The 27,100-nt window shown below is 36.9% G+C and overlaps 1 protein-coding gene across 16 annotated transcripts in view; it reads left to right on the plus strand.

Annotated features, from left to right (window-relative positions):
• Nucleotides 1–27,100, plus strand: part of LOC123499623 (paired amphipathic helix protein Sin3a-like) — a 94,127-nt gene that overhangs the window by 19,754 nt on the left and 47,273 nt on the right. For 14 of the 16 annotated variants that reach the window (XM_045247916.1, XM_045247923.1, XM_045247919.1 and 11 more), the window contains one exon: nucleotides 25,478–25,578. In XM_045247916.1, the coding sequence (XP_045103851.1) occupies nucleotides 25,478–25,578 (101 nt within the window). The remainder of the gene's footprint in view (nucleotides 1–25,477; nucleotides 25,579–27,100) is intronic. The other 2 variants (XM_045247921.1, XM_045247928.1) reach the window with 1 other exon arrangement.

The raw sequence follows: 27,100 nt of genomic DNA on the forward strand, positions 1-27,100 counted from the left end.
AGTTTTAAAGAAATATTAGATAAGTGTAGATATGGAGATGGGGCCACACGAGCATAAAGCCCAGACCCTGTAAAACTACAACTAGGTAAGTACACACGAGTCAACTCTCAACTAATGCGAGTTTGAATAACGCGATTTTGACTTGGCGTTTCATGCTCCCATGATGTTTCTGGTGGTAACCACACCAAGCCGTGATCCGAGAAACTTAATGAGTGGAGCAACTTCCAGCCACGAAATGTCATCCTCAAACATATAGGGAGATTTTGTAGCCATGGTAACAAGATTGTTAACAGGTTGTCAGTAGAACCACCACCTGAGATGTTTGTTACATATACATTTTTGTTAAAAAAAAAAACATTTTTATTAGCATTTCACAAGCCTTACCACCAAGAAGGTATTGTTTTGTGATGCACAAAGTGAAATCTTGCATGGAATATGAAAAAAGAAAGCAGAAGAGGAGCCATTTGTAATTGGCAACAGATTCTTCTTCTTCTTCTTCTTCTTCTTCTTCTTCTTCTTCTTCTTCTTCTTCTTCTTCTTCTTCTTCTTCTTCTTCTTCTTCTTCTTCTTGTGACCCTCTTTACCTTGTCTTACGTTCACCACAATATTTTTGTTTCTGCTCCTTTATTGCTTGCTGTAATGGACATAATGCCTTTATTCATATTCATGATGAATACAAAGTTATGGCTTATCAATTTTCTTGTTTCTGTTGTTAGATATATGAAAATATGTTTTTATGCAACAAGTTTTGCAACAGAGACAAGTGAATTGATGATAAGCCTATTAGGTACCTCTAATTATCTTTCCAGGGTTATATTATCTATCATGCTAAGAAGGAATTAATTACTTTTGTTACACAAACTTTGTCTAGACTTAACTTTTAGATCAACTTTTTGTTGACACAACTACCATTGGGTCTCTGTTTAGATTTATGTAAGGATAGGCTACCTGATTCCTTGTGCTCAAACATAGTTTATAGTTTTGTTGTCCCAGTTATTGGCTCAACTTGCCAAACTTAAAAGTGTGAGCACAAAGGCATCTCTTTTAGAACTGGCAAAGACATCTCAAAATCAAGGTTTTCTTTCATAAGAAACCATTCAAGAAAGATCATGCTTTTATGAAGTAAGACTTGAAAATTTTATGGAAACACATGATATTAACTGAGTTAAGAATAGCTGAATCACTATGCATTTGTAAATTTAAGCGTAACCTTAACAGTCAAAAATCACTCAATAGTCTTACATGTCACATCTTTTTGTTTCTTTGTTTTAGGCTCTTGTTTTTAACTTTTCTAAACTTGTTTTTTTTTTTTACAACACTTTATTAGTTTATATTAAAGATAATTTTTTCCTTCTCTTTTAAGAATGATTAGGGATATAGTTTATATATATATATATATATATATATATATATATATATATATATATATATATATATATATATATATATATATATATATATATATCACACTTAACCCTTGGCTATCGCGCCCAATTGGGGCCAAAATAGCCGCGCTATAGCCGAAAACGCGATAGCTGAATTGAACAACTAATGGTGAAAATTGTTATTGGTACCGCAACCACAAATTTTACTCCTAATATCCCTCATTTTTACTTCTTTTTAAATTACTGTATAATCCATTGGTACCAATTAAAACATGTCAAGGTTATAACATAAAAAAAAATTACATCAGCTCATTGTATTTACTAGAGATGTACCGATGCATCGGTATCGGAATCGGCAGTATCGGTCCATTTTTTGGGTATCGGTATCGGCTTATTTTATGCCGATACGATACCTAAAAGGAATTTACTACTTAGTGATATATTCGATATAAGATATTGATTACTGAGTAATTTACCTTTGTAAATGGCTTCAAAAAGCTTCTAGAATTGCTCCTATTTCACAAACGTTCTCAGAAGGACTTACAGCATCCCCCAAAACAAAGCCTCCCATCTGATAACGATTGCCGTCCACCAACTCATCCTGGTGTCCAGTGCAGTAATCACTATAAGTAGTAGTATCGGTGGTATTGGTATCGATAGTAATATCGGTATCTGCCCAATTAGGTGGTATCGGTATCGGAATCGGCCAAAATTCTGGTATCAGTTTTGGCCAATGAGCGCTCAGATACCTCATGACGTCATGGCTGGGCGCGCGATAGCAGGCATCTGAGGTCACGATAATGAAATTTTAGCAGCTTTTCATGGGTGCGTGATAGCAATAAAACGCGATAGCTGAAGTCGCGATAGCCGAGGGTTGACTGTATATATATATATATATTTATATACATACTTATAGATATGTATGAATTAGGTTTGTTTGAAGATGACGCTAGCTGGGGTACATAATACCAATTTTTGCATCCAGGACCTCTCTTGTCCTGGAGTCTTCTTGATGGGAAGGTGTTATGCTTCCACATTCATTTGTTCCTGTGCTTTTACAGTGTGTTTGAAAATGGGATTGTATGTGTCCCAAAACATCACAACAAGAAGCTGAAATGGTTTTGCTATGACTTTTCTTCACCATATATATATATATATATATATATATATATATATATATATATATATATATATATATATATATGTGTGTGTGTGTGTGTGTGTGTGTGTGTGTGTGTGTGTGTGTGTGTGTGTGTGTGTGTGTGTGTGTTTACCTAGTTGTAGTTTTACAGGGCCTGGGCTTTACGCTCGTTTGGCCCCGTATAAATGTCTACACTTATCCAATTTTTCTTTAAAGCTATGCACACTCTTTGCTGACACCACTTCCTTACTCAAACTGTTCCAAGTCTCAACTATATTTTTAACATCTCTCAGACATCTTCCCTTCCTCAGTTTTTTACTATGCGATCTTGTACATCTTAAGTCATATTCTTCTCTCAGAATTAGTTTCTCATTATCCACTTGATCCATGCCGTTAAACCAGTGGTCTTCAATCTTTTTTAATGTTGTCCACCCCTAGTGGTGATTAAGTAGAAGCTGTCCACCCCACCCCGAAACTCTCCACCCAGGTTGAATAGCACTGGCGTGATTCATGACAACCAATGGCGAGACAGTCATTCACGTTGTTGTACTATCGGGGTCTTGCGAGTAGACAAGATGGCAACCTCGATGTTACAATAGGGAAATATGTATTTGTAGTATGTATTTTAAGAAATATAGGAGAGAGAGAGAGAAAGAGTGAGTCTCTTGTATATTAAACAGACACGTGGAGGTGGGGATCTCGTCCACCCAGTAGTCCACCCCTAGACAGCTGTCCACCCCTCACTTAATCTCGTCCACTATAAGGTGGACTGTCCACCCAGGTTGAATAGCACTGCATTAATCAATTTATAAACTTGTATCAGATACCCTCTCTCCTTTCTCTGTTCCAGGGTTGGTAGATCCATAGCCTTTAGTCTCTCCTCATCTGCCATCCCTTCAAATTCTGGAACCATTCTTGTAGCCATTTTTTGTAGTCTCTCCAACTTCCTTTTTTTTTTTTTTTTTTTTTTTTTATGGGGGGCGAGTTCACACAACTGCATATTCCAATCTGGGCCATATTATAGTACTTATCAATTTTTTCATCATTTCTTTGTCCATGTGGTGAAATGCTAATCCAATATTCTTTAGCAAATTATATGTCTCTGAAAATTCTATCAATATGGCTTACTGGTTGATTGTTTTCTTCCATCGTCACTCCCAAGTCCTTTTCCTTTTTTACCTTTTCTAGCTCTACTCCATCTCCCATCTTATAGATTCCCACTCGTCGTCTTTCACTCTTTCCCATTTCCATGACATGGCTTTTGTCCACATTGAATTCCATCTCCCATTTTTTCCTCTATTTCCAGATCTTGTTTAAGTCTTCTTGCAGTATTTCACAATCCTTTTTTTGCTTTATAACTCTCCACAGTTTCGCATTGTCTGCAAACAGATTTATGTAGCTGTTCACTCCCTCTGGCATGCTGTTTGTATGTATGAGAAAAAGTATTGGCGCCAATACTGACCCCTGTGGCACTCTGCTTTCTACTGCTCTCCACTTGGACTTCATCATATCTTTAACTACCGTCCTTATTTCTCTCCCCATCAAATAATTTTCCATCCATCTCAAAGTGCTTCCTTTTAAGCCATCCTTTTCTAACTTCCATTGTAATCTTTCATGTGGCACTTTCTCAAATGCCTTTTATAAATCCAAATAAATACAATCAATCCATCCCTCTCTCTCTTGTACTCTATCAACTATTCTAGAGTAGAAATTCAGTAAATTTGTTACACATGACCGACCTTTTCTAAAACCAAATTGGCTATTTGTTGATAATTTGTTGTCTTATAGAAACTCAATCCATTGTTTCTTTATTACTCTTTCACACATCTTGCATATTATACTAGTTAGTGATACTGGTCTGTAATTTAAAGGTTCTTCCTTCCTTCCTTTCTTATATATGGGAACCACCTTAGCTCTTTTCCATTCTACTGGTACTGTTCCATTTTCTATTGAGCATTTTATGATGTATATAGGACTTGCTAGTTCTTCCTTACATTATTTTAATATTCTGCCTGAGACTTGATCCGGTCCCATTGCCTTCTCTTCATCTAATTCCATCATCAACTTTTTTATTTCAAGCTTGGTTACTTTAATCTCTTTCAAATACTATATAGTACAGTGGTGCCTTGGAACACGAACTTAATCCGTTCAAAATTTTGTTCTTACTCCAAAACGTTTTTACTCCAAAGCATCAAAATACTTGTATTCTTATGGGAGAAATTATAATTCATTCCAAACCACCTCCCAACACCAAAAAAATTCAGTTTTTCACCTAATTTCTTACTTTTAGCATACTATTACTATACAGGCAAACCCCATTTAATGAAGGTTCACACAACGAAATTTGGCTACAACGAAGGTTTCATTTTACTACCATCTGCTCATTTAACAAATACCAAACTTGCTGTAACGAAGTTTTATCCAGGTAATTTTTTCCAAGTTTGAAAGTCCCACCGTATCACGCAAGCTGACAAGCTTTTGAATACACTAGCAGCCGCAAATACTAAGGCCTGTCTCAGGAGAAATCCTGGGACACCTGTAGAATCAAGATCAAGATCAAGCCTCTCGTGGACAACACGCACCACTCATTCCCATAACAGCGTCAGCAGCAGCTCGTCTTCACTCGCTCAACTTACAACCAAAACTCCTTGTAATGCGGCCTAGCATTCCTAAGAAAACCAGGAAGTCTCTTACTCTCGAAGTGAAGCTGGATATTATTCACAGACACGAGAGAGGCGAGAAAACTATAGCATTGCTGGCCACCATCTTGACTCTATCTACCGTCTCTACTATTTTCAAGTCAGCAGACTATTAAGAAGGCTGGTGAGACTGTATCTTCCTTGCAAGCTAAAAGAACCACCTGAACTTGAGACTCTACAATGGATAAAATGGAAAGCCTTGTGGAAATGTGGTACATAAGTTTTGTGAGGTACAATGATGCACTTTTTGTTTACATTTCACAGGTTGCCGGTTAGTGTCTCTCCCTCCCTTCATAAAGTGCAGATCAACATTATAAAGAGTTATGTACATACATACATTAGTGTACATTATAATGACTTAAATTAAATTTAACTGCCTAAATGTTAAACTTCATAATTTTTACTTTCATTATACCTTTCACCATACTATGATGCACTCTCACTTTGCTGACTCTCAGTGGAAGTTCAAGTCAGGGGTTAAACTTGTTATAATCGGTTCGCTTAACAAAGTGTTTTTTAGGAACGTAACCCCTTCGTTAGATGGGGGTTGCCTGTATATACTACTACCACTATTATGCTATAGCTATAAAAGATAGAAAAATATAGCATGGAAGTAAGCAAAATGTAATATAATGAAAATTCTATTTCTCGTGGTCAGAAACAAGTGTCACCACATCCTCATGTGACTCATCAAGCCAGCACCACACACTCTTATATATGCCAATGAGTTTTCTTCGATATACTGCATTCATTTTGGAAATAAGTCAGGGAAGTAAGCAAATTGTAATATGAAAATTCAACTTCTTCGCGGTCAGAAACAAGCGTCAGCTCATCCTTCTCAGCCGACTCCATCAAGCCAGTACTACGCACTCTTATTTAAACCAATAACGAGATAAAAATAATGATTTCAATATTGTCATGCATCATAATGAGATAAAAATAATGATTTCAATATTGTCATGCATCATAATATGTTTCTGAACTGCTTACTTATCCATGGAAATACATGTATATCTTATATCTCAAGAAATACATAAAGAATGATAAAATACAGCATACTGACATAAGTGCTATCACGATCTTCACGCTTTGCGCCCTCACACCTACACAAACATATTCTTATAAAAGCTAATACATGATTAGTTAAATGTCCACCATCTTGAAGACACTGGGCCAATGACAGGGCCTCGATATATGACAGATAGCCTCAAACATAAACAAACTGTGCGACATAAAGGAGTATGGCTTCTGAAAAGCACCACGATCATGCCTGACAGGCTCTGACGTAATAGCCACGATTGTGCCTGACGGGCTGTAAGGGTTAAGGCTTTTAATTCATGAGCTGGATACTCTCTCTTCCCATTGGATCTTCTAGAATCTTCCGTGTGTCTGTCTGTATGTCTCGTGACCATGTGTGCTGCTACGCTAGGCAATGATATTAGTAGCTAAAAAAACTTAATATTATTATCCCCAGTTCTACAAAACAACATCCAAACAACACTCCTGAGGCACTGAGGCAGCGTGATGCCCCAGAATGCAGTCAGCCAATCGCGCAGTGCTGCGCACAATCTATTGACCACATTTGTTATTGTTCACACTCCAAAGCAAAGTTTGCCTTCCAATGCAAAAAACGCACAATTTTTTTGTTCATACTCCAAGTTGTTCGTACTCAAAAGCGTTGGTACTCCAAAGTACCACTGTATATATGTATATACTGTATTTGATGGCTCATAAGATGCATCTATTTTTAGCAGACAATAAAATAGGTGGGGGGGAAGAGCTAAATGACCATATGTGCTGCTATGCTAGGCAATGATCTTAATAACTAAAAACACTTAATATTATTATCCCAGGTACTACAAAACAACTGCAAACAACACTCCTGAGGCATTGAGACAGCATGGTACCCCAGCTGATCGCGCAGTGCTGCACGCAATCTGTTGACCGCGTTTGTTATTGTTCACACTCCAAAGTTTGTCCAAAGCAAAAAAAAACACAATTTTTTTTTGTTCGTAATGCAAGTTGTTCGTACTCAAAAAGTGTTCATACTTCAAGGTACCACTGTGTGTATATATATATATATATATATATATATATATATATATATATATATATATATATATATATATATAGGCAATCCCCGTTTAACGAAGGGGTTACGTTCCTAAAAAACACTTCGTTAAGCGAAACTTCGTTAAGCGAACCGATTATAACAAGTTTAACCCCTGATTTGAACTTCCATTGAGAGTAAGCAAAGCGAGAGTGCATCATAGTACAGTAAAAGTTTAATGAAAGTAAAAATTATGAAGTTAAACATTTAGGTAGTTTAATTTAAGTCATTATAATGTACACTAATGTATGTATGTATGTAACTTTATAATGTTGATGATCTTAACTTTATGAAGGGAGGAAGAGTGAAACCGGAAAGACACTAACCGGCAACCTGTGGAATGTAAACAAAGTGCGCATCATTATACTGCATGCAAAACTTATGTACCACATTTCCACAAGGCTTTCTGTTTTATCCATTGTAGAGTCACGAGTACAGGTGGTTCTTTTAGCTTGCAAGGAAGATACGGTCTCACCAGCCTTCTTAATAGAGTCTGCTGACTTGAAAATAGAGACAGTATAATATGGAGTCAAGATAGTGGCCAGCACTGCTATAGTTTTCTGGCCTCTCATGTCTGTGAATAATATCTAGCTTCATTTGGAGAGTAAGAGACTTCCTGGTCTTCTTACGAACACTAGGCCAATTGCAGGGCATTTTGGTGGTAAGTTGAGCTAGGAAGACAAGCTGCTGCTGACGCTCTTATGTTTTGACTGGGAGTGAGTGTTGCGTGTTGTCCACGAGGGCTTGATCTTGATCTTGATCTTTATTCAATAGGGGTCCCAGGATTTTTCCTGAGGCAGGCCTTAGTACCAGCAGCTCCTGGTGTATTCAAAAGCCTGTCAGCTTGCATGATATGGTGGGGCTTTCAAATTTGGAAAAAAATTACCTGGATAAAACTTCGTTAAAGCGAGTTTGGTGTTCGTTAAAGGAGCAGATGGTAGTAAAATGAAACCTTCGTTGTAGCGAAATTTCGTTGTGTGAACCTTCGTTAAACCGGGGTTGCCTGTATATATATATACAGGCAAGCCCCGCTTAACGAAGGGGTTGCGTTCCTAAAAAAAAACCTTCGTTAAACAAAATATTGTTAAGCGAATCGATTATAACAAGTTTAACCCCTGACTTGAACTTACATGGAGAGTAAACAAAGCGAGAGTGCATCATAGTACAGTGAAAGGTTTAATGAAAGTAAAACTTATGAAGTTAAACATTTAGGCAAGTTAATTTAAGTCATTATAATGTACACTAATGTATCTGTGTACGTAACTTTATAATGTTGTTGATCTTAAATTTATGAAGGGAGGGAGAGTGAAACGGGAAAGACACTAACCGTCAACCTGTGGAATGTAAACAAAGGGCGCATCATTGTATCACATACAAAACTTATGTACCACATTTCCACAAGGCTTTCCATTTTTTGTATTGTAGAGTCACGAGTTCAGGTGGTTCTTTTAGCTTGCAAGGAAGATACGGTCTCACCAGCCTTCTTAATAGAGTCTGCTGACTTGAAAATAGTAGAGACAGTAGATGGAGTCAAGCAATTCTATTAGTTTTCTGCCTCTCGTGTCTGTGAATAATATCCAGCTTCATTTCAAGAGTAGGAGACTTCCTGGTCTTCTTAGCAATGCTAAGCGACATTGCAGGGCGTTTTGGTGGTAAGTTGAGCGAGTGAAGACAAGCTGCTGCTGACGCTGTTATTGTTTTGAATGGAGTGAGTGGTGCGCGTGTTGTCCACGAGAGGCGCTGGTGTATTCAAAAGCTTGTCGGCTTGCGTGATATGGCGGGGCTTTCAAACTTAGAAAAAATTACTTCTATAAAACTTCGTTAAAGTGAGTTTGGTGTTCGTTAAATGAGCAGATGGTAGTAAAATGAAGCCTTTGTTGTAGCAAAATTTTGTTGTGTGAACCTTTGTTAAGTGGGGATTGCCTATATATATCTATCTATCTATCTATCTATCTATCTATCTATATATATATATATATATATATATATATATATATATATATATATATATATATATATATATCTTTCAAAATTGCTGAAACATTATTCCAATTTGAAAAATTTAGTCGTGTGCTTTTTAGTTTTAATAATAGGTTTTAATTAGAAATATTATGTTTATTTTTTATTGAGATAGCATGCGGGAAACCAAAATGGATATGAAGCCATCCCAACTTTGTTCCGCTATTGCCAGGAAAGTTCCAGCAGTCTGGAGTGGATGTTCCTTGTTCCGTGTATCATAGGCCAGTGTTATACCCCCTTTATGCTCTGAATATGAAGTGAAGGATTTCACTTGATATTTGAAGACTCGCATGCATTTAGATCATTATTAGATCCGAATACGAGTATTTTGTATTTAAATTTTTTTTTTTTTTTTTATCTTTGCTAGTAGTCTACACACCAATCCTGCTGCTGACTTGAGATGCAAACATAGATCTGGTATATGGCATTGGCAGTGACTGAGTCAGACTACATTTTTTTTTTTTTTTTTTTTTTTTTTTTGCAAGGTACAAATGTTAAAAGATAGGTGCAATTTGAATTGTATGAAAGTGTGTCTTACCTCAAGGAGTAATGGCATCACACTAAAAAATGCAGTGAAGCTTGCCTGTGTAAAGATTAAGATCATGACACTGACCGTGTTTGTTTTGATTCATAGTCACTTGGGAAATTCTTCCTGACTTGTGTCATTCTATGTGAATTACCAGTAAGTGTGACCTATTATATATTGGTACCTTGAAAGGAAGAGTTGTTTTGTGGTGAAGTATCTTTCATCACTTTGTTTGCATGTGCTGAGGTATCTGAGGTTTGATTTTTTAAACCTCTGTTATGACTAACTACTGTCTCAATACTGAACCTTGGCCTCATAGGATGCAGGATCATTTTCTGAGACTTTTTTGAGAAAAAGGTGTGTCTTATGAGCCATCAAATATGATATATGCATACATACATGCAGTGTTGCTTTGTGGTGATAGACATTTTTGGGGTGAGGGGTTGTCCATTACTGCAAGTTGTCCAGTACTGAGGGTAATTTTGCTGCGATACCCTTAAATACCCCTTTCCCTTTTTTGGATAGTTTATTCTCTTTAAATAATGAAAAAATTTATTTTCATAGTTTAATCCATCTTATTCTACACTCAATGTTGAAATAAAAGAGTTCATTATTATTTAAGAAGTAACTAATAAAAATTTGTCTTATCAAGAATAGATGAATTAAAAATATAGCTTCCCATTTGGTGTAATGGCTGATTCCCATATGGTCCAGTGGCATCTTTAACAAGCATGTAATAACTGCCTGAAGGGCATTGCTGAGCTGACAAAGGAGAGGAGGAAGAGAAGGGATTATCGAAGTCATAGTAGACTACCTCCACACTATTGTCACCCACATAGATCATGGGTTTGCCTTCTTTCACTAATACCACTCCATCTCCTTACCTTCTGTCTCTGTCTTACTTTTTTCTCCCTCTTTTCTATACAAATTGGTGTTTCCGAAATTACTTTAAAAATTCAAAATTGCTTTAAAAAATCCTAACTTTTGTTCCCCATCACTGCCTTGCTGCAAACTCACCATATAGCCACCCTCAGAGCCAATCTAAGGCAGTAATCTGCAACATGAACAAATGCATCTTTGAGAGAGAGAGAGAGAGAGGAGGGATCAGGCGGCTGTGTTGTTTTGTTTACATCGCTTTACTTTTGCCACTGTCACCTGCACTGTGCTCAATTAACACTTTGTTCTTGTTATTAGAAAAAAAAAAAAAAGCCCACTTCATACTAAATTACCCTCAGTGAAAATAAGAAAGAAATGAAATTGTAGACCCCCAAAGACTAGTAAATGAACACAAAAATCATGAGATTGGAAAGTTTTAGTTTGCATTTGTCAGTCACCTGCACAATTGTCAGCTGCATATCTCTCTCTCTCTCTCTCTCTCTCTCTCTCTCTCTCTCTCTCTCTCTCTCTCTCTCTCTCTCTCTCTCTCTCTCTCTCTCTCTCTCTCTCTCTCTCTCTCTCTCTCTCTCTCTGTATGGCAGTGCCGTTATCCTCACTTGCCCAATAACATTCAAACAGAAATGCCTAACTAGCATTTCACTTTGGCAGGCTGCAGGTCCAATGAGCCCGGGACCACAAATCACCATGAATGTCACTCCGGTGACTCCCACAGGCAAGCAGTCACCACTCCATATAATTACAAGTTTTGTAAATCGTAGACGAACAAAATGAGTTACAATGGTATTTAGCATGCCTTTTTTGGCTTGTTTATCATATCAAATATGTATTTATCGGCCTGGCCACTCGTAAAGTATGGATTCATTGCTGCTATAACGGTAAAAAAAAAAAAAGTTAGGTTAGGCAAGTCCTGTTCATTATTGAACGAAATCTATTACTGTGAGGTCTGTTGTTTTAAAGCACCACTGTGTGTCTGTGTCTACCTAATTGTATTTACCTAGTTGTAGTTTTACAGGCCCTGGGCTTTATGCTCGTGTGGCCCCGTCTCCATATTTACACTTATCCAATCTTACTTTAAAAGTATGCACACTCGTTGCAGACACTACTTCATTCAAACTGTTCCACGTCTCAATACATCTTTACGGGAAACTATATTTTCTAACATCTCTCAGACATCTTCCCTTTCTCACTTTTTAACTATGCGATCTTGTGCTTCGAATGTCATATTCTTCTCTCAGGATCAGTTTCTCATTATCCACTTGGTCCATTCCGTTCATCAGTATGTAAACTTGTATCAGATCCCCTCTCTCCCTTCTTTGTTCCAGGGTTGGTAGATCCATAGTCTTTAGTCTCTCCTCATATGTCATCCCTTCAAATTCTGGAATCATTCTTGTAGCTATTTTTTGTAGTCTCTCCAACTTCCTTATGTGTCTTTTTATGAGGGGTCCACACTACTCCTGCATATTCCAATCTGGGTCTTATTATAGTACTTACCAATTTCTTCATCATTTCTTTGTCCATATAGTGAAGTGCTACTCCAATATTCCTTAGCAAATTATATGTCTCTCTGAAAATTCTATCAATTTGGCTTACCGGTTGATTGTTTTCTTCCATCGTCACTCCTAAGTGTGTGTGTGTGTGTGTATTTATCTAGTTGTAGTTTTACAGGTCCTGGGCTTTATGCTCGTATGGCCCCGTCTCCATATCTACACTTATCCAATCTTACTTTAAAAGTATGCACACTCGTTGCAGACACTACTTCTTCATTTAAACTGTTCCACGTCTGAATACATCTTTGTGGGAAACTATATTTTTTAACATCTCTTAGACATCTTCCTTTTCTCAGCTTTTTACTATGCGATCTTGTGCTTCGGATGTCATATTCTTCTCTCAGGATCAGTTTCTCATTATCCACTTGGTCCATTCCGTTGATCAATTTAAAAACTTGTATCAGGTCTCACCTCTCCCTTCTTTGTTCCAGGGTTGGTAGATCCATAGCCTTTAGTCTCTCCTCATATGTCATCCCTTCAAATTGTGTAACCATTCTTGTAGCCATTTTTTGTAGTCTCTCCAATTTCCTTATGTGTTTCTTTTTATGAGGGGTCCACACTACTCCTGCATATTCCAATCTGGGTCTTATTATAGTACTTATCAATTTCTTCATCATTTCTTTGTCCATGTAGTGAAATGCTACTCCAATATTCCTTAGCAAATTATATGTTTCTCTAAAAATTCTATCAATATGGCTTACTGGTTGATTGTTTTCTTCCATCGTCACTCCTAAGTCCTTTACCTTTTTACTTTCTCCAGTTCTACTCCATCTCCCATCTTATAGATTCCCACGGGTCGTCTTTCACTCTTTCCCATTTCCATGACATGGCTTTTGTTCACATTGAATTCCATTTCCCACTTTTTGCTCCATTCCCATATCTTATTTAGGTCTTCTTGCAGTATTTCACAATCCTCTTTTTGCTTTATAACTCTGCACAGTTTCGTATCATCTGCAAACAGATTTATGTAGCTGTTCACTCCTTCTGGCATGTCGTTAATATTTTTTTTTTTTTTTTTTTTTTACATTACAAGGGCACTGGCCAAGGGCAAACAAAGTGTTGGAAAAAAAAAAATCCCGCTGGTTGCCAGGCCCTGTTAAGAAGAAAGTAGAAAGAGAAAACAAAAAATCTAAAAGGAGGGTCCAGTTAACGTAAGAGGTGTCTTGACACTCCTCTTTGAAAGAGTTTAAGTCATAGGCAGGTGGAAATACAGACACAGGTAGAGAGTTCCAGAGTTTACCAGTGTAGGGAATGAAGGAGTGAAGATACTGGTTAACTCTTGCATTAGGAAGATGGACAGAATAGGGATGAGAAGAAGTAGAGAGTCTTGTGCAGCGAGGCCGCAGGAGGGGAAGGCATGCAGTTAGCAAGTTCAGAAGAGCAGACAGCATGAAAACAGCGGTAGAAGACAGATAAAGATGCAACATTGCGGCGGTGACTTAAAGAATCAAGACAGTCAGTTAGAGGAGAAGAGTTGATAAGACGAAAAGCTTTAGATTCCACCTTGTTTAGTAAAGCTGTGTGTGGATCCCCCAGACATGAGAGCCATACTCCATACACGGGCGGATAAGGCCCTTGTACAGAGCAAGCAGCTGGGAGGAGAGAAAATGGACGAAGACGCCATAGGACACCTAACTTCTTGGAAGCTGATTTAGCAAGAGTAGAGATGTGAAATTTCCAGTTTAGATTTTTAGTGAAGGATAGACCGAGTGTGTTTAATGTAGAGGAGAGGGAAGTTGAGTGTTATTGAAGAAGAGAGGATAGTTGTCTGGAAGGTTATGTCGAGTAGATAGTTGTAGAAATTGAGTTTTTGAGGCATTGAACAAAACCAGGTTTTCTCTGCCCCAATCAGAAACAAGTGAAAGATCAGAAGTTAGGCGTCCTATAGCATCTCGCCTTGAGTCATTTAATTGTTGTTGGGTTGGGCGTCTGTTGAACGCTGTTGAATAATGCAGGTGGTATCATCAGCATAGGAGTGGATAGGGCATTGAGTCAGATTTAGGAGATCATTGATGAATAATAGAAAGAGAGTGGGTGATAGGACAGAACCCTGTGGAACACCACTGTTGATAGTTTTAGGGAAGAACAGTGACCGTCTACTACAGCAGCAATAGAACGATCGGAAAGGAAACTGGAGATGAAGGTACAGAGAGAAGGATAGAATCCGTAGGAGGGTAGTTTAGAAATTAAAGATTTGTGCCAGACTCTATCGAAGGCTTTCGATATGTCAAGGCCGACAGCAAAGGTTTCACCGAAGTCCCTAAAAGAGGATGACCAAGATTCAGTTAGGAAAGTAAGAAGATCACCAGTAGATCTGCCTTTACGGAAACCATACTGGCAATCAGAGAGAAGGTTGTGAGCTGATAGATGCCTCATTATCTTCCTATATAAATGAGGAAAAGTATTGGTGCCAATACTGACCCCTGTGGCACTCCGCTTTCTATTGCTCTCCACTTGGACTTCATATCTTTAACTACCGTCCTTATTTCTCTCCCCCACAAATAATTTTCTATCCATCTCAATGTGCTTCCTTTCAAGCCACCCTTCTCCTCTAACTTCCATAGTAATCTTGCATGTGGCACTTTGTCAAACGCCTTTTTTAAATCCAAATAAATACAGTCAACCCATCCCTCTCTCTCTTGTACTCTATCGACTATTCTAGAAAAGAAACTCAATAAATTAGTTACACACGACCGTCTTTTCCTAAAACCAAATTGGCTATTTGATATTAATTTGTTGTCTTCAAGGAACTCGATCCATTGTTTCTTTATTATTCTTTCACACATCTTGCATATTACACTAGTTAGTGATACCGGTCTGTAATTTAAAGGTTCTTCCTTCCTTCCACTCTTATATATGGGAACCACCTCAGCTCTTTTCCATTCTACTAGTACTGTTCCATTTTCTATTGAGCATTTTATGATGTATATAGGACTTGCTAGTTCTTCCCTACATTCTTTCATCTTCATCTGGTCCCATTGCCTTCTCTTCATCCAGTTCCTTCATTAATTCTTTTATTTCAAGCTTTGTGTGTGTGTGTGTGTGTGTGTGTGTGTGTGTGTGTGTGTGTGTGTGTGTGTGTGTGTGTGTACAGCTAACTCTTGATTTACGCATGTTTAGTTTACGTGTTTTTGTTAATACGCAACTGAAAAAATATTATAATTAATTAAATTTCCGCGATCGGTTTGCTTATACATGATTAGGCCCAACCCCATTTTTAAACTGATCGCCAGTGATGCAGTGAGTGTTATGTTTACGTATTCTTTGTTTTGTTGTTTTCTCGTATTATTTTTTGCTTTCTCATTATTCCTTGCTATCATTTATTATTTCTTGCTTTTCCCTTTACTTTAAATACACTTCTAGTATTTAGAATGGTAAATAATAAAAATATGTTAATTTAGCCTTTAGCCAAATAAATAGAGTATTTTGTACAAAATTTTTTTGGACCACATCCCGCATTTCCCCTATTATCTATGGTTTCTTATGAGAATTACAAGTTTGTTTTATGCGAATTTTGAAATACACGATGCCTCTTGGAACGCATCTATCGTGTAAATCGAGATACCTGTATATATATATATATATATATATATATATATATATATATATATATATATATATATATATATATATATATATACCGTGGAGACTCAATACTTGAACGTCTAAATAGTCAAACTTTTCAATACTCGAATGCAAAAGTTTGACAATACTTGAAAAAATACCTGTTAGTCGAACATCCGTCTACGTGGCTGTAAACAAAGATTCTTTTTCTTCCTGCCGCCCCACACGCCTCACCGGCTGGCCACTGCAACCTGTTGATCCTCTGCGGTCGTAAGAATAACATTGTCCTGTGCTTTCTCTCTGGATTTTTTGTTTTAGAAGATTACAAGGGCACTAAAGAGCCTTGTTAGTGGTGAAAATAAGCCTACAAGACAGAATGTAATGACAACCATCGAAAAGAAAAAGGAGATTATTGATAAATACAGTAAAAGCTCAATTAGTCGGACCTTATGGGGGAAAAACCAGTCCGAGTAAGGTATTTGTCCGACTATATGCGATAATGACCCATTTTTACCATTTTTTACCACTTTTTTATTTATTTATTTATTTATTTATTTTTTTTTTTTGTACCTTACTTCACTGTCATTTATTTTACACCCTCTTCTGCAATTAGTTGCAGTAGAAGGTGTACTTAACCTTTTTGCATCATTCTTAATCTCAATCCATCGAACAGCAACCCCAACGCACACCTGTTGGCAATGCCACTTCATTACATCTTCCTCAAGTTTTTCCGATCTCCCATACTGCACTTGTTTTCTTTCTAACCCTGCTTTCTTTGGGTGCTTTCCCTATTATCATCACTTTCTGAGACAAATTCCAGTAGAGATTGCAGGAGCCAGTTGTGCTTTCCCTATTATCATCACTTTCTGAGACGAATTCCAGTAGAGATTGCAGGAGCCAGTGAGTGTTATGGTGGCGAGTGGATGACTGGATGTAAACAAACCAAAGTCCGAACTCGAGAGCGAGTTGTGGCGTCTTTTTTACGGTTCCCCCCATAAAAAAACTATTATTTCAAAAAATTATTTTGGCTGTTATACGTTTCCTATAGTTTGTTTTATGGTTTTTTAATGTGTCTTAAGTGAAAACAAGATGTTCTACTTAACATTTACATATAAATTCCCTCTTTATTTTATGAATTTTAGATATAAATATTTTTTTTTGGCCAAATTCGTTCGGGTATGTACGAAATCCGAGTATTTGCAGTCCGACTTAATGAGATATTACTGTACGAGAAAGGAGGGAGAATAACCTATCTTCCAGCTGAGTACTGTATGGCTAAATCTACAGTAGCTACAATACTGAAGAAGTAAGCTCATTAAAAGAGCTGATGTGGCATGATTTGTGTGAAGGCTAGGCTGCTGCATCTTGCAATTGCTGACTGAGAAATTTGTGCCTTAATTTAAGAAATTTGTGGATGAGGAGTGCCTAAACCCACAACAGATCTTTAATTGTGATGAAACTGGCCTGTTAAAAAAAAAAAAGAAAAAAAAAATACCGAACAGGACCTATATAGCAAAGGAAAATAAGTGTTTGCCAGGACACAAGCCCATCAAAGACAGGCTAATCCTGCTTGTGTGTCAGTGCTAGCGGTGACTGCAAAATTAAACCGCTACTTTTTTTTAAACTTGGGTTTGGCAATGGCTGGAACAAATTACTTATTTATAGGTATCAATAGTCGAAGTTTTTAATGCTCGAACAGCCATTTGGAACGAATTAAATTTGAGTATTGAGTCTCCACTGTGTGTGTGTGTGTGTGTGTGTGTGTGTGTGTGTATATATATATATATATATATATATATATATATATATATATATATATATATATATATATATATATCATATTTTGTTGTTATTATTGTTAAGTGTGCATGTGCACATGCATGCACATGCACACAAAATAAATTGATAAGAATAAAAAATTTAATAATAATAGAATAAATAAATAAGAATTGCCCAATCACTGGAAACACTTTCATAGGAAAGGATCCAAACTCTTTGCGGGTGCCAGATTCACCAGACATTATAATATTTCACAGAAAAATGTGATCAACTGCACACATCATATATTTTTGTATATTCTACCATCACATACTGGTATATTAGAATACCTTACTGTATTTGATGGCATGTAGGACACACGGTCATATAAGAAGCACCTCTGTTTCAGCAAGTCAAATTCAGAAAATAAAAAAGTTTTAGTGTATTTGAGCATATACTGTTGAAAGCAGTCTAGCTGCACATTATACAAGCAGAAAAAATTATCAATTCATAGTTTCATCCAACTATGAATTTGGTAGGTGGCTCGTGTTTTTTTTTTAGTGAGAAATGTAGTGAAATGTCATTTCTGACACACGAATATTTTTCAAGTTATGATTGTTTTTTTAAACTCCAACCCATTCCTACCTCTCATACCCAACAATCTTAGGGAATCTATGGGATATTGGGGTTTTAAGGTGCGAGAGCATTACATGAAGTAATGTGAAATGCAAAAGGTGTATGAAATCAACACAATCACATATTTGATAGCCAGCCGGTGGTGGGGGATGGCGAGTGGTCATGGTGGCCCAGCTGTTGGATTGTTTACATCAAGGAGCATTGCCAACGCTACACTTCTGGCTGTATCTGTTACACTGTGGCCCACAACAGACACTAAACAAAACCCAACCTAAAAACCAAGTAATGTCATCTTCAAGTTCTGGCCAATGTGGGGCTAGGCAATGAATGTTATGTTTACCTTTCCTTGTGCACTGAATTTGGTCTTGCTGTTACCAGACATGTATAATTTTTCTGTAGGCAATGGCCTTAAAGCCCTTGCTGCTACTTTATTGCCATGCTCCTTGACATAATATACTACTTGTTGTTGGTACAAGATTGTGTAGCTGGATCTTTTTCCTCCTCCTGCTGTAACCGTGTGGATGTTGCTGTGTTTTGTAATGATTGGATTGGATGTAGAGTCAGAGGATAGCCTTTGCAACGGTCCCCTCTCATGTTGTTTCCTCTTTTGTTGTGGGTAGTTTATTTATTTTTTCCTTTTTCACAAACAATTTTATTTTTTATTTTATTTTATTTTATTTTATTTTATTTTATTATTATTTTTTTTTTTTTCTCACAATCAACTTTATGATCATCAATTTGCTGTTACTCATCACCATCAAATGGCATTGAGTCAGGGTTCCAACCAAGCAACTGATATTTATAGCCATGCATCACAGCCTCACAGGTTAGATTGCTTTCATTTTATGAAAATTATTTTTTTAAGTAATAATACTGGTAATAATAACAATACCAACAATAATAATGATGCATGCAGTTAGGGTATGTAGAGGTACTTATAATCAGCTAGGTTAGTGAGCATCAGAAAGAAGAAAGGCCTATGCAAAGTCTCACTTCACATGTTAAATGCAGGAAGATTTTTAGAGCCAAAATTTTGGGAAAAAGGTGCATCCTATATGCCATCAAATTCGATAAGTATTTTAAACATAATATACTACTTGTTGTTGGTACAAGATTGTGTAGCTGGATCTTTTTCCTCCTCCTGCTGTAACCGTGTGGATGTTGCTGTGTTTTGTAATGATTGGATTGGATGTAGAGTCAGAGGATAGCCTTTGCAACGGTCCCCTCTCATGTTGTTTCCTCTTTTGTTGTGGGTAGTTTATTTATTTTTTCCTTTTTCACAAACAATTTTATTTTTTATTTTATTTTTTTATTTTTTTATTTTTTTATTTTTTTCTCACAATCAACTTTATGATCATCAATTTGCTGTTACTCATCACCATCAAATGGCATTGAGTCAGGGTTCCAACCAAGCAACTGATATTTATAGCCATGCATCACAGCCTCACAGGTTAGATTGCTTTCATTTTATGAAAATTATTTTTTTAAGTAATAATAACAATACCAACAATAATAATGATGCATGCAGTTAGGGTATGTAGAGGTACTTATCATCAGCTAGGTTAGTGAGCATCAGAAAGAAGAAAGGCCTATGCAAAGTCTCACTTCACATGTTAAATGCAGGAAGATTTTTAGAGCCAAAATTTTGGGGAAAAGGTGCATCCTATATGCCATCAAATTCGATAAGTATTTTAAACACGTACCTATGGCATAAATGCCTCGATGATGAAATTAAGGTTATAACCATGTTTTATATATATACCATCTCTATCCGTGGGACAAAACTTGCCTTGTTACTCAATTGATAACTCAAAAGTTAGTAGTATGATATTTTCTTTCCGTCTAGGCTAGGAAGAAGACTACAAGAAACCATGAACAAATGTATAAATGAGTTTATTTTCATAACTTAAAATCAAAGTCTGATAATGAGATTGTCTATTACCAACCGATTTGTTCTGCATAGGCATGTTCGGTATCTGAGAGACCTAACAGAGACTCGGCTAATGGACAGTGGCCATCCTGATGAATTATTTTTACTCTAAAGGCATACCATGTTCAGGCTATGACAAGACACGGCTTAGATACACAGTAATGAAAGTACTGCAGCACCGTAGGGCTATTTTGTTTTGGACCGCAAATATTCTATTCCTCTTAAAAAAAAAAAAAAAGCTGTACACTTTCCTTGTGAATCATTAACCTCTGCAGAGGTGGAAATTAAATGTGTTAAGGTAAAGTCTTGAGAAATTAAAGAGTTTGGTACACCAGGCAATTATATTTTCCTCTTTGTATGTTCAAGTAACTACACTCAACCCTCTGCTATCGTGCCTAATTGATGCATTTATCACTGTGTAATAGTCAAAGTTAAGAACCTATGGTAATAATTCAGATTAATACTGGGGCCTCCAAGCTGTCATTTTGTGTCACTTTTTGCCCAGTTTTTATATCATATTAGTATAGAAATGAATGAATAATGCATTATGAAAAAAATTACCAAATCAAGAATCATAACATAAAAAGAGCATTCATGATAAAGTGAATAGAATGCTTCTTGCTGTTGCCAGACACTTACCATTTTTCTGTAGATGGTGGCCCAAACCCCTTGCTGCTGCTCTTTTGCCATGTTCCTTGGTAAAAGTACCAGAAAAAGATGCAACCTATTTGCTATCAAATATGGTACTTCATTGTGAATGATTAGGAGCTAAGGTGGATGAGTAGGTTAGGGAAATATGTGAAGAACTATTTTTTCAATAAAAGTATATTTCCTTCTGCTGCCATGATGGTGATGGTGTTGATGTGTTTTATGATTATGAACTTGGTATTACTTTTCACTGGTAGATTACATTGAGCCAGTGGCAATCAGCTGATATTTACAGTAAAAACTTGCATTACAGCTTCATAGATTAAATTTCTTTCATTTTTTTATGATAATTAATTTTTAAAGTGATAATACTGGTAATAATAATAATAATAATACCAGCAATAAAATAATTATGCATACAATTAGGGTAGGTAAAAGTACTGGAAACAGGTGCAACCTATATGCCATCAAATACAGTACCCATTGTGGATGATTAGGAGCTAAGGTGGATTGGTAGATTGGAGAAATATGTAAAGAACTATTTCTCAACAAAAGTATATAGAGTAAGTATATATATCAACTATCGTGGGATATCATAACCTGGAAGGTTTTTGAATGACAGGCACACAATAACAGTACAGGGGATCCTTGTGATTCGACCATTCGCAGTTCGAATTATCGCCAATACAAACTCAGTTAATTAATACCCAATCCTCAAGGTTCGACCGACTGACTCGCCAATTTGACATTTATATCTCGTGCGCCACCCACCTGGTCAAATATGCCGGCACTCCAAATTCGCCGCAAACCTGCCAGGCAAAAGTGTAAACTGATGCTACCCTGTGCATCGCAGGCGGCGCCACACTACCACTTTTCCGTGAAGTTTTTCTGTCAACTTTCTGAAAACTGTCAACTTTTGGCGACGCTGGTCATCACACAAGCTCACTTCCAGCTTTGTCGCATTTGTCAACTGTAAATAAACATGGTGGCCCCTTCACTCCAGCAAGCTGTTGCTATTTTTGGCCTTTAATGCTCCCTATGAGAAACTCTTCAGACAGCTTTGTCCACTCATAAACAACAGAGCTGCTCATCTTGGCCAGTTGTTCCTTGGAAAAGAAGCCTTGAAATGTCGCAGTGCCAGAGAAATGTAAACAAACAACTGAACTACTTTTCACTGCTAGGCTAGGACAAAAATATATACAGGCAACCCCTGCTTAACGAAGGGGTTACGTACTTAAAAAACTCTTTGTTAATTGAACTGATTATAACAAGTTTAACCCCTGACTTGAACTTCCATTGAGAGTAAACAAAGCAAGAGTGCATCATAGTACAGTGAAAGAGTTAATGAAAGTAAAAATTATGAAGTTAAACATTTAGGCAGTTTAATTTAAGTCATTATAATGTTGATGATCTTAAATTTGTGAAGGGAGGAAGAGTGGAGTAGGAAAGACAATAATCAGCAACCTGTGGAATGTAAACAAAGGGCACATCATTGTATCACATACAAAACTTATGTACATTTCCACAAGGCTTTCCATTTTATCCTTTGTAGAGTCCCGAGTTCAGGTGGTTCTTTTAGCTTGCAAAGAAGATACGGTCTCACCAGCCTTCTTAACAGAGTCTGCTGACTTGAAAATAGTAGAGACAGTAGATGGAGTCAAGATGGTGGCCAGCAATGCTATTAGTTTTCTTGCCTCTCGTGTCTGTGAATAATATCCAGCTTCACTTCGAGAGTAAGAGACTTCCTGGTCTTCTTAGTAATGCTAGGCAACATTGCAGGGCGTTTTGGTGGTAAGTTGAGCGAGAGAAGACGAGCTGCTGCCGATGCTGTTATTGTTTTGAATAGGGTGAGTGAGTGGTGCGCATGTTGTCCACCAGAGGCGCTGGTGTATTTAAAAGCCTGTCGGCTTGTGTGATATGGCGGTGCTTTCAAACTTGGAAAAAATTACCTGAATGAAACTTCGTTAAAGCGAGTTTGGTGTTTCGTTGTAGCAAAATTTTGTTGTTTGAACATTCGTTAAACGGAGTTTGCCTGTATTTACAAATGTGTTTACATTCACTTATCAAGATTCTATTGATTTGAGATTATAACATGATTCCAATTAACAAAAAAATAAATTTATTATAAAAGTGTTAATTAGAATCCATAGATCTCAATTGGACTAAAATTTTTGATTCATCTGACTCAAGACGATGGAAAACCACCTCCAGCCCCAGCCCTAAGAAGCACAATTTCCTGCCTTTCAAAGATAAGCTTGAACTTATAAGAAAGTGTGAGGCAGGTATAGCTCACAGTGTCGTTGCAGCGTAAATAAGTGTCCCTAGATCAACAGTATTAACAGTTTGGAAGAACAGGGACAAGTACTGCGAGATTGCTGCAGGTGTTTTTATTTCCAAAAATGTACTGTACAGCATCCTAATGTGTAATAAAAAAAAGTTAGATATAAATTAAGCCTTTAATAGTACTGATTTAGTCTAAGTTAGTGTTTTCTAGAGGTTATAGTGATGTTTTGAGGGGATCTAGGCTGGAGGTTGGTCCCTATCCCCCCCTAATTCTTAAGTATCTTATGGGAAAAATTGCTTCACGATTCGACTGATGTAAAACCGCCCTAACCCCGTCGAATTGCGAGGATCCCCTGTATTATCTTGTGCGAAATAGAAATATGTGTAGCTTTTTCAAGTATATGCAATAGTGCAAAGTGTGATATCAGAGGGTTAAGTGTATAAAGAAATATCATGGTAAAATAACAACAGAAAAATACTGTTAAGACTAAATGCTTGGTAAATCAATAGATACATCATAATATAGTGTGAATAGACAACTGCACTGTACCACAAGACGATGCTGACCAACTCCTGAATTAAACCAGCCAGCGAACACTGAAAATTGCCAGTTTGGGTCCTCTCCTATTAACACAAAGAGATTAAGGGCTTTCTGGTAACCAAGGGATGATTATTCTTGTGTTGCCATTAATAGCAGTAGTTGTAACTGTGCTGCAGTACTTAATCATAAAATTTACAGCATTTTTAAGTCATTTGGTTAATGAGTTCACTCACTTAAAATGTGCTTTATATTATTTATGCTGCTATAATATGAAAGCCACATTAATTTTTATATAATCATCTTTCAATTATTAGCAAAAAATTTTTAATATATTAAAGAATTTTGAATGCCTTGGACTGAATGTTGGTTATACATGGATTTATTTATTTTGTTTATTTTTTATTCATTTATTTATCTATTTATTTATTTATTTATTTTATTTTATTTTATTTTTTTATCATTATTATTATTATGAATAAACAAACTGAGGACAAGCAAGAAATTTCTGACAAAAGTAAATTATTGATATTATTTTGGACATCATCATCTCCTCTCTCTCTCTCTCTCTCTCTCTCTCTCTCTCTCTCTCTCTCTCTCTCTCTCTCTCTCTCTCTCTCTCTCTCTCTCTCTCTAAATTTTCCTTTACATTTTTTTATTAGCTTACTTTCAATTCCTAATGTACGCATTTCATAAAATGTAGTTCTGGAAGATAATGAGTGTATAATTCTTACATTCTCTTTCTGTTTATTTATTATTTTTTACAGTATGTATTACAGGGGATCCTCGCAATTCAACGGGGTTAGGGCGGTTTTCCATAGGTTGAATCAGTGTTTATTTGAATCGTGAAGCAATTTTTCCCATAGGATACTTGAGACTTAGGGGGATAGGGACCAACCTTCAGCCTAGACCCCCCCAACACATCACTATAAACTATAAAAAACACTAACTTAAACTAAATCAGTACTATTAAAGGCTTCATTTATATCTAACTTTTTTTATTAAACACATTAGGATGCTATACAGTACATTTTTGGAAATAAAAACACTTGCATGCTGCAGCATTCTCGCAGTACTTGTCCCTCTTCATCCATATTGTTCATACTGTTGATCTAGGGACACCCATTTGCACTGCAACAACACTGTGAGCTATACCTGCCTCACACTTTCTTATAAGCTCAAGCTTATCTTTGAAAGGCAGGAAATTGTGCTTCTTAGGGCTGGGGCTGGAGGCAGCTTTGCACGGCATGGTCAAGTGGCGTGGAGGCAGGAGGTGGAACGGTGGAGAGTGGCCTGCCTGGAATCCAGCTGGGGCGAGAGTGACGTAGATTAAGTGACGTACGGGGTAGCGTCGATTTACACTTGCGCCTGGCGGGCTGGTGGCGGATTTGACCGGGTGGGTGGCATGTGAGATATGAATGTTGAATTGGCAAGTCAGTCAGTCAAATCTTGAGGATTGGGTATTAATTAACTGAGTTTGAATTGGCGACAATTCAAACTGCGAATGATCAAATCACGAGGATCCCCTGTATACTTCAGTATTTTAGAAAAATGCAAAACTGTCTTCATATATTATGTATTAGTAGGAATGCTTTCATAATTCTTGGTTTTATAACTATTCTAAGTTCTGTCTTTCAGTTCTTTCATATGCCAGAATCATTATACTTATCTCTTTTTGTGTTTTTATCTCTGGAGGATGAATGGCAGAGAATTCATTTGTTTAGTACACAGGTTATATTTATTGTGGCCAATATATTTGATAGTATATCATCTATGTGATTCTAATATTTCCTCAGTTTTTACAGGTTATGGTGGAGCCAAAGTGGAAATGCATACTGGAGTCCATCACACAGTTCCAGCCTACCCAGCTAGCCTGCCTGCAGCACCTCAACCTCAGGTAAGACTTTTTTTTCTCTTTTTTCATCTAACATATCATACAGGCTGTGGTGAACTATTCCTCGAATGGTTTTGGAGAATGCATCAGACTGACTGTTGATAGAAGATATATTTTCACTCACACCTTTGACACTTTAAGATCACAACCATAAAGAAAATCATTGACCAATGTATTTTATTGTTTCACATAGTGAATATAGTGGAACCTTGGTTCACGAATGCCCCTGTACTCGGACAAATTGGTTGACAAATGAAATTCTTTAATAAATTTTGTCTTGGTCCACAAGGAGAGTTGCTGGTTTTAGCATGGCATGGCATCGCATGAAACATTAGTTGTTCTCAAGGTACCATGCTGTAAGCAATATTTCTTTTGGTGTGTGTGTGTGTGTGTGTGTGTGTGTGTGTGTGTGTGTGTGTGTGTGTGTGTGTGTGTGTGTGTGTGTTTTTCTCCTCTTGGCCCTCAAGAAAGTGAAATGAGATAGTGGCAGTGATGTTAAGAAACCAAAGCATATTAAAATAGAAATAATGAAAACCATACCAGCAAAGCATCTTGAAAATAAAACTGCTGTTCAGTCCAAACCAAGAAAAAGAGAAAATAAGAACTTTATTACAAATGTGGAACACTAGATAAAAGTGTTTCCAAAATACTTTGCTGGTATGACAAGTCTCAAGAGATTCCGCAAGATTGTTTGTTTGGGCCCCCATATTTGTTATCAAAGTTGATTACAACACAGAGGTGCCTCACCTCCAGGACAGATAGTGATGCATGATTAACATCGTTAGGAAGATCAGCATATGCTGTTACTATATCAACAACAGTCATTTGTTTATTCCAGCTGAGAGGTGCACAAAAGCGTTTGATTGAACATACGTGCTGCAGGGACCACCTGTTGTGTGCCAAATCACTCTCTCAAATGCACTCCTGAGGTCTAGGAACTGATTAATCTATTTTAGATTGATTTCTATAGGGGAAATGGTTTTGGTTCACAAACATTTTGGTTTTGCTAATGGCCTGCAGGAATTAATTAATTTGTAAACCGAGATTCCATTGTATATGGTATTTTGTTGGTGAATGTGATCTGGGCAAAGAAAAATGCAACCATTGCAAAAAGTTTCTAAGGTAAAGAGAGTGTTCTTTACAGTAGTACTTGGTATTCTGCCTTGAAAGTCATAGGTGTGGTTATTATCATCCAAGCTTTAACTTTAATCTTAATTTTGGTGATTAAAATTATTACTGTTTGAGATTGTTGTCTTGGGTGTGGCAACACTCATCCAGGCATCAAACTTAAGTGATTGAGTTTATTGGTTGAGTATGTTGTTGAAGGGATTTGGATAAGTTGGTTAACATAACTCCCATTGCATACTTTGTATGTGGATGCGCATAAGTGAGGCTACCAAAGAATTAATGGTGCTGATGCACTTGGGCTTCAAGTTTGGCAATTGTTACTCGTATATCACACCACACAAAAAACACATGTGACATAGTTTAGTTGAATTGTGACGCAAGTTCAAACTCTGAATGT

Source organism: Portunus trituberculatus, chromosome 50, assembly GCF_017591435.1.
Source record: "Portunus trituberculatus isolate SZX2019 chromosome 50, ASM1759143v1, whole genome shotgun sequence".
Lineage (NCBI taxonomy): Eukaryota > Metazoa > Arthropoda > Malacostraca > Decapoda > Portunidae > Portunus > Portunus trituberculatus.